Source organism: Lagopus leucura, unplaced genomic scaffold (genome assembly GCF_019238085.1).
Source record: "Lagopus leucura isolate 7727_CA_CO unplaced genomic scaffold, USGS_WTPT01 Super-Scaffold_810, whole genome shotgun sequence".
Lineage (NCBI taxonomy): Eukaryota > Metazoa > Chordata > Aves > Galliformes > Phasianidae > Lagopus > Lagopus leucura.
Genome location: NW_024962261.1, coordinates 14,415,524 through 14,424,156, shown reverse-complemented (window position 1 = coordinate 14,424,156; position 8,633 = coordinate 14,415,524). Strand labels below are relative to the sequence as shown.

General features: G+C 46.8%; 1 protein-coding gene across 1 annotated transcript in view; it reads right to left on the bottom strand.

The window, feature by feature from the left end:
* The window catches only part of MCC (MCC regulator of WNT signaling pathway), a 202,496-nt gene extending 196,017 nt beyond the window's left edge, over positions 1–6,479 (bottom strand). Inside the window, exon 1 of the mRNA XM_042866143.1 lies at positions 6,333–6,479. Within this exon, the coding sequence (XP_042722077.1) occupies positions 6,333–6,469 (137 nt within the window). The 5' untranslated portion in view covers positions 6,470–6,479. The remainder of the gene's footprint in view (positions 1–6,332) is intronic.
* Between the last annotated feature and the right edge of the window lie 2,154 nt (positions 6,480–8,633).

Sequence of the window (8,633 nt, the reverse complement as noted above, 5' to 3'; positions counted from 1 at the left end):
AACCCCCCCCCCCCCCCCCCCCCCGAGTCTCCATTTCTGGGCAGTTCTTCTTTTGACAGCCAAGGCTTCTCTGAGGCCATCCTTCCTGTCCCCCTCCCTCATCTCTCCGTTGGGGAGGGGGACAGAGGTCAAAGAAGTGACAGAGGCAGCTATTCCTGTGGAGAATCAGACTGTGTTTCAGGTAGGAAGAAGTGCTAACTTCAGCAAGAAGATCCAGTCCAGATTCTTCACTGGGACTTTTTTTCCCCCAAGATTAGATAATCAACAATTTAAAACAACAATACAAAGTAAAAACAGAACAAAACAAAAACCCTGCAACAAGATAAATGAGTTTTCTTTTTTTGAACAAAAAAAAGTAATGGTCTTTTTTCTGGAACTTGTTGGCATGTAGATTCCCACTTCTGTTTGTCTCTCCCATAAAGGAAAGTATCCTAGAGCAGGACACACTCCTGATTTAGTTCTAGTTTTCTCTTGAGATACTGCCATTAGCCAGCAGTGGTTTCACAACTTGTGTCATCTTGTAGCAGTTCTGATCCAAGTTCTGCTTACATTCTGTAGCTCCTTAGTTTTATAAATGGCATACTGTGTGCAGTTATGTTCTCTTTTCTGAGGATGACTGGGAGCCTGGGACCTTCAAGGCCAGTAAGGAAGAAGTCAGCACCACGAAAGCTTGAAGCTGATAGGCAGCAGAAGGATCTGCCAACTGTGCAAGACCTTCGAAGCCTGATGCGGAAAAAGGGAACTGACAAGCAACAAGGTTGGTGAAAGAAAAAGGACACTTGCCTTATGAAATGGCATTTAGTTATCCTAAAGACATTACTAAGGATTAGGAGCAGGGGATATCGATCATAAGTAAATTAGTAAGTTGTAAAAAAACAAAAAAAAATGTAATAATTAGTAAGTTGTCCATAAAAAATAAACAGCCATTAAGAAACACATGGAAAAAATTCCAGTTGCATGGATAATTTTTTTTTCTCACCAAAAGGGAAGTTACTGACTTCAAAGAGAAGTTAAATTCTCTTACGTTAACAACTCCTATAAAATACTATTAGCTAATAATCCCATTAAAAATAAATGAGGATAAGAAATAGCTTCAGCATTTGTTATGATAATGTTCAGTGACATCAAAAAGTTTGACAACATGGGACATACTACTCAGTTTTTCCACGCTACAGTCTGCCTTACTGGACACTTAGCTTCAAAGAAGAATACAATAAAACCACATAGCAGTATGCCCGAGCTTTATACTACAGCCATTTTTCCTTAGTTACTAATGCCAGTAGAAAGAAAAATAGAATAAGCTGTATAAATGTCAGGGTTTTATGATTTTTGTTATCGGTATTCCACAACATAACATCCTGTAAAGCACTGGGAGTTAAAGAGTTAAAGGAGTTAGTGCTCCAGTTCTGCAGACTGCAGAATTTCCAGGTACCAGTATCTCAGAAGAACTGCACACACCCAAGGACTGTGTTTTCATTTTCCGTTCAGAAGGAAAGGTAAAACTGTTCACAGGTCACAACATCACTCTCTTTTCTTCGCTGCCTGCCTTGGCAGCAGTTTGCCCTGACCATATTGCCTTAAGCTTTAGAGTAAGGCCTTTGGTTGTGGGCACCCTCTCTCATTTTACTTATTAACCTCAATTCCAATTATATCGTATTACATTTTGCTATCTTACATTCTGATATCATGTGTAGTAAATTAACTTTCCTCCTCAGATTGTTGCTGCTGTTCTGTTTGTAGGCCCATCTCCCATCTCCCTAGCATTCGTTTCCCCTTCCCCCCTTTACCCTCCCCCTTTTCTCGAGGTGAGGGTCCGTGGGTCCCATGTCCCCCAGTCACACAACTGGTACAAACCAGCCTGTAAACGGTTGACATCCTCCCCTCTCCTCCCCGCCCCCCCTTTTCTTTTGTTGGGCCATTAGGCCTGTGGGCATGCTGTCTCCCCGTCATGCACACAGGCAGATCTAGAGATAACTGTGACAATAAAACACACTGGCTAACTCTACTGCCTTTAAAACTTGAGTAGTTCCACCTAACCTGTCTGATTATATCCCTTTCTTGAGTTTGATGTTCACGTAAGGACTGGGCAGCTAACTCATGTTACAACACCAAGGGTTTCAGAAAACAGAAGTTTGAATATATTCCTCTGACTGTTTCTTAATTGTATCAAATGCAGACTCTGAAATGTTTATGTCTTTAGCAAATATTAATCCTTGGCATGCTTGTTAGACAATATTTAACAACGGTGTAGTTTTTCTTCAGCCCAAATTAAGCACACAGGTTGTTTCTCTCATTTTTTGTCTATATCCATACATCTGTTTTTTCCCATAGCTTATTCCCTTCTTTCAGTTCTGATGCTCTGAGAGGATCTAAGGAGAATAAAGAATAAAAACCCACAAAATTCATGCAACTGTGGCACCACGAACTAAAGCAAGCTCCAGGAGAAACAGAGAAAACAGAGCAGAACCATGTAAAAAACAGCACAGTGCTTCACATACAGTCTTATCTGATGTAATACTATTGTGCTGTATCCATACAAAAGCACTCCTCCCATTACAAGCTTCACAGTCTCTCTGGCAGCTCCTTAGTGGAGATGGATGAAAAATAAAGTCTAAAAACATACCATGAGAGCTAGAGCTGTTTTCAAGACACGGGGAGAAACTGGGGTTAGGACAAAGTCAGTTTCAAGAAGGCTCAGACAGTTTCTGCAAAGAATTCCTAAAACGGAGCTGTTAATCTTTCACGTGGTTAAGAAGAGCACAGAGAAACAGCCCAGATCTGAAGTAAAACCCTAATACAAATTTTTCTTAACTTTTCCAACTCTGTGACTTTTCCAACTTTTCCAGCAATGTGCAGAAGAATGCAAGGACTAATAAAGGCCTTAATACCACCTAATAAAGGGGGCATTTTGCTGACTGTTCTAAATGATGTTTAGAATTTCCTTGTTAGAGGGCTGGACTGAGGCCACAACTAGAACTGTACACTGCTGAGACCAAGCTGCTTTCGCAGTTAGGAACTCCAGCACCTGTAAAACGTAGCAGAGTAATATTACTTTTCTCCCAGGTCACCCAAGTCAGCTTTTTACTTCCCTTCTGCTACATGGATGATCTTCTGAAAACCTATTCATTGTCGCAAATACAGCTGTCCTGTTCCTTAGTCTCTTCACAGATGAGAGCTAACAGCCTCTGCTTAAGCATTTTGTTCCTGATGCTGCTTTACAAATAGCAGACAATAGGCCGAAGGGACATCAAGCAGTAACTCACGACTAAGCAAACCTCTCTGAATATATTTGCACGGACCCATAAGAAACATCCTGTAGATGAAAAAAACATATTTTACCGCCATAGGGCTAAAGAATTGCATTTAAAACATTATGAGCTCAATACCAAAAGAAGCTGATAAACTCTTTAACAAATCTACCTTTTGTACATTTACAGGGCTCACTGTAATTTTATAAACCAACTGACTCTATAGCAAAAATTACTTGTGAAGTGAATAACAGAAGAGCTCTTCAGTATCATCTTTTAGTAAAGTCTGTATACTAGGGCTTATTTCAGAAGATGCATCACCTCAACATTACACCCCAAGTTCTCCTTATTATAACCATATAGTGGTTATCTGAAGCTATCCAAAAAAAGGAATGTTGAGTTTGAGTACGTTGCATTTGTGCTGGCTAATGAAGTACAGAAGAGCTATATTCTGGGCTGCATTAAAAAAGGGGTGGCCAGCAGGGAGAGGGAGGTGACTGTCCCCATCTCCTCAGCTCTTGTGAGGCCCCATCTGCAGCACTGCGTCCAGGCCCAGGGCCCCCAGGACAGGAAAGATGAAAAGCTCTTGGAGTGGGTCCAAAGGAGGGCCACTAAGACAATCAAAGGGCTGGAGCACTTCTCCTACAAGGAAAGGTTGAGGGAACCAGGTTTATTTAGCTTGGAGAAGACTGTGGGGAAACTTCCTTGTGGCCTTTCAATACTTGAAGGGTGCATATAAACAGGAGGGAGAATGGCTGCTTAAACGAGTACATAGTGATAGGACAAGGGAGAATGGTTTTAAACTGAGACAGTGGGGAGGTTTAGGTTGGATCTCAGGAGGAAGTTTTTCACTCAGAGGGTGCTGACGCACTGGAACAGGTTGCCCAAGGAGGCTGTGGATGCCCCATCCCTGGAGGCATTCAAGGCCAGGCTGGATGTGGCTCTGGGCAGCCTGCTCTGCTGGTTGGCGACCCTGCACATCGCAGGCAGGTTGAAACTAGATGGTTGTTGTGGTCCTTTTCAACCCAGGCCATTCTAGGATTCCATGAAGTGACTCTCACTCATAGCAAAAATCACTTGTTAAATACTCACTCACTACTTTTTCTAAAAGATGACAATTCCATGTTGAAGGCACTAATCCCTTACGAAGCAAGATGCAAATAAGTCTCAAAAACAGACCTACCATCTCCAGAGGAGTTTTCTACTATTGCTATCTCCTGGACCATGTTTCTGTTTGCTACTGAAATCCCCCTTAGGCCTGTTCCTGGAGCTCGTAATGCTCTCCAAAGTGCAGTTCAACCAACGCTCAGAAACACTCACTCTGAAACACACATAATACTAACTTGGAATGAAATTTAGGAACATTTAAGGAAAAGTTCATCAGAAATCTGAGTGGTCTGTATAATGTCAGCACCTCTCAACTGTCCATATGGAGCATAACGACAAAGGTCTCACAGTAAGTGCTTTAAAAGACAAATATACAAAACTCAATAGAGTTTACACTATAGAAAAGCATCAAACTGCAGATCAGAGAATGTGCTGAGAGGAGGCAGCACGTGCTTTAAGTGAGCATACACAGTTTTCTGACATCAGAATCATTTCCATGGGGACAGTAAACAAATGTAAAGAAAAGTGATCCTAACATAATGGTTGGAAGGCATACATTTTCTTAGTTTACATTTCAGAACCACAACTGTCAAAACAATTACTAGACTGGGGGAGGAGGGGTAAAGAAAAAAAAAGAGTGGGCAGCTGTTTAGATAAAAGATATCACGACCCTTGGGTTTCATTTCCAAAGTGACTGCCAGCTGTCAGAGATTTTCAGCACCTTTCCAGTTCCAAAGGGACAACAGTGGGGACTGAAGTTTACTTAGCCTTTCGGTAGGGTCATACTCTCAGGTTTCAGGTTAGATGACAAACTCGAAAATACCCTCGCTCTGGCTCAGCTCTCTGGAGATACTCACAGCACAGGACTCAGTGTAAAATGTAAGTTACCACCACCTCTTACAGCTCTTACATTTGGAAACCCAATTTTTTTTTAAATAATTGTGCAAGAGTCCTCAACAGGACCTTCCAGTACTTGAAAGAAGCTTACAAACAGGTAGGGAATAGCTTGTTTACAGTCTGGCAGTGATAGAACATGGGCAAAGGACAGAGAGGAATGGCTTTAAACTGAAAGAGAATCACAGAATCACCCGGGTTGGAAGGGACCTCAAGGATCATGTAGTTCCAACCCCCCTGCCTAGCAGGGCCACCAAACATACACATTCAGATCAGGTTGCCCAGGACCCTGATCTAAAGAGGGAAGATTTGGGTTAGATGTTAGAAGGAAATCCTTTACTCAGAGGGAGGTGAAGCTGCCCGGAGGAAATGTAGATGCCCCATTCCTGGAAGTGTCAAGGCCAGTCTGGGACCAGTGATACGAAGCTGCAAAGCAAGGATATTGGTAAAAACGTAGGGAAACGAGATATTCTGGAAAAGCCGTACAAATTTTATACCTCATGTCATCACATCCTGGGCCCTGCCTCCACAGCGCCTTACAGTGACTATCGACCTTCTCACACTGACACCTGTGGGCATACCTGAGGGAGCACCCGCAAAGGACATCTGTTTCTACCAAGCGCTCAACAGAACTGTCTCACCTTCCCCCACGACTATCCACAGCTTCAGCTTTACCCGCGCAAGCCACCTGCCCGCTGACGGCTGGGGCGCGCAAGTTTCGCAGCCCCAACCTCCCCACCCGCTGATGTGTCGCTCCCGCAGTCCCGGAGCAGGGCAGCTCCCAGGCACGGGCAAGCTTACGCCGGTAAGCCGTGCCCCCGCTCAGGAGCCCACAGCCACCTGGGGACAGCGGAGGAGCGGCGGGGAGCGCCCGCCCCGCCTCGAGCTCGCCCCCCGTCCTCGGGGAGGCAGCGGCCGTCGCGAGCTGCCGGCAGGGAGGAGGGGGCGGTCGATCTGCGCTCCGGCGGAGGGTCCGGCCTGGCGGCGGGGACGCGTGCCAGCCGCCTGCCACCGCTGCGCTCCGAGCGGCAAACTTGCGAGAAGTTGAGACGGCACTTCGCGGAGGCGGCTCTGCGCCGCTACCTGCTGATGAAGCCGTCTCCGTCGCCGTCGCAGGCCTGGAAAAGGCGCCTCATCCTCTCCTCCTCGCCAGTGCTGGAGGTATCGCTGCTGCTGCTCCCGGCGCTGCTCACCTCTGCTGCGGCAGCTGCCGCCATCATGCGCCCAGCTCTGGAGGAGGAGATACGACTGCCTCAACGCCAGGGATTCCCAGTCCCGCCGCGCCTGCAAAGTGCGGGCGGCAGCACAAAGCCAGCGCGGAGGGGGGGGAGCCCCGGGGCGCGGCCCCGCTGCACGCCTACCCACCGCGCGCCCCCGGCCCTGCGTGCTGCTACGGAACCCGGGCGCGTGCCCGCGGAGGGCAGGGGGGACGCGGCCCCACCGAAGCACCGCCCTCGGTCCGGCCGGCCCCCAGCGGGAGCTGCGGGGAAGGTGTGGAGGTGCTTCTGCTTTCTGTGCCCTGCTGGGAGAGTCCTAGTCCCTGCCCTTCTTCCACCGGCCTCTGCCCCGCTATCAAAAATCGTGGTGGTCTGTGAGCATGTGGGTGGCCTTGAGGAAGTGAATGTCTGCCCTCTTCAACAGGCTTACATTCTGCCACAGGGACCAACAAGTGCTGGGAAAACCTTGACCAAAGTGGTACTCGGGGGATCGCGTACTTTTAGAGAATCACAGAATACATCAAGCTGGAAGAGACTCCAAGGATCACTGAGTTCAACCCTTGGCTCCAGACAGCACCATCCTATAATATTCAAATTCTGTATTTGGAAGCACTGCCTGGATGCTCCCTGAATTCCAGCTCTGCCCTGGGTTTCACGCCTACCACATGCTGGTGAAGAGCCTTTCCCTAACCACCTCCATCTCCCCCTCTCCTGATGCAGCTCCTTTAAATTTCCTTGGGTCCTCTCGCCGCCCCTTCGCTCCCAGTGAGGAGCTGATGACAGCCTCTCCTCAGCCTGGCTGAGCAAACCCAGAGAACTCAGCTGCTCCTCACACGTGTTGCCATCCAGACCCTTCCTCAACTCCATGGCCTGTCTTCGGACACTCTCTAGTAGCTTTCTTACACTGTGGCTCACAAACCAGCACCCGCTCCTTGCACTGCACAGCAAGAAAGACATCGAGGCCCTGGAGCATGTCCAGAGAAGGGCAACGAAACTGGTGAGGAGTCTGGAGCACAGGCCTTATGAGGAGTGGCTGAAGGAGCTGGGATTGTTCAGTCTGGAGAAGAGGAGGCTCCAGCAGATCTCATCACTCTCTGTAACTACCTGAAGGGAGGCTGTAATGAGCTGGCAGTCGGCCTCTTGTCTCGTGTAGCTGGTGATAGGACTAGAGGGAGTGGCCTCAAGTTGCACCAGGGGAGATTTAGGCTGGATGTTAGGAAATACTACTTCTCTGAAAGAGTGGTCAGGCACTGGAATGGGCTGCCCAGGGAGGTGGTGGAGTCACCGACCCCGGCGGTGTTCAAGGAGTGTTAAGAGGTGTTGAGGGACATGGTTTCGTGAGAGCTATTGGTGATCGGTGGATGGTTGGACTGGATGATCCTGTGGGTCTTTTCCAACCTTGGTGATTCTGTGATTCCATGAATGCTTTTGCCAACTGCCCGGTCCTCCAATTGGTCAAGATCTCTCAGAAAGTTGTCATAAGGGAGCCAGTGGCTCATCCCAAGTTAGTGTTATCCACAGACTTGCTTAGTACGCCTTCAAGTCCTACATTCAAGTCAGTTATGAGAACACTCACTGGCCCTAAAAGTTTTGTTCTCCTATTGCTTGAAGCTGTCACAAGGCAGACACAATCCCTCTTTTGTTAATGCTGCAGCTTTGTTTGACTTTGGCCAAGCCATAAACACCACGGCTCGACATACTACAGCAAAACACGGTGTTTTCAGCACCACTGTGTTTGTGTGTTATTTTGTTTGGTGCAGGGCTGAACAAGTGGGAGCATTCTTGCTCTTTCTGGCACATCTGATTCCACGCATCTCATTTTACATGAAAAGGAGGTGGTTTGTTTTTCTGCTCCAACAATTCATCATCAAGCAGGCCTAAGTGCCCCATTTCTGAAAAAAAAACACCCATTTTTCAAACTTATACTTTGCATATACTGCTCCCCATCTTTCTGCATCCTTTGCACTTAGGAAAAAAAGTCATTCTCTTTACAGAATTATTGTTGCCAGATTAAAAAATCTTCTCATCTCACACACACAGAATAGCTTCTCCATCTTCTTTAGTATCTTTGGCACTCTTTCTGATGCCTAATCAAGTTTTAATCAGTCTTTTTTTTTTTTCTTACTTACATGAAAGGAATTGCTGCATCAGCATTACATACAAGGGT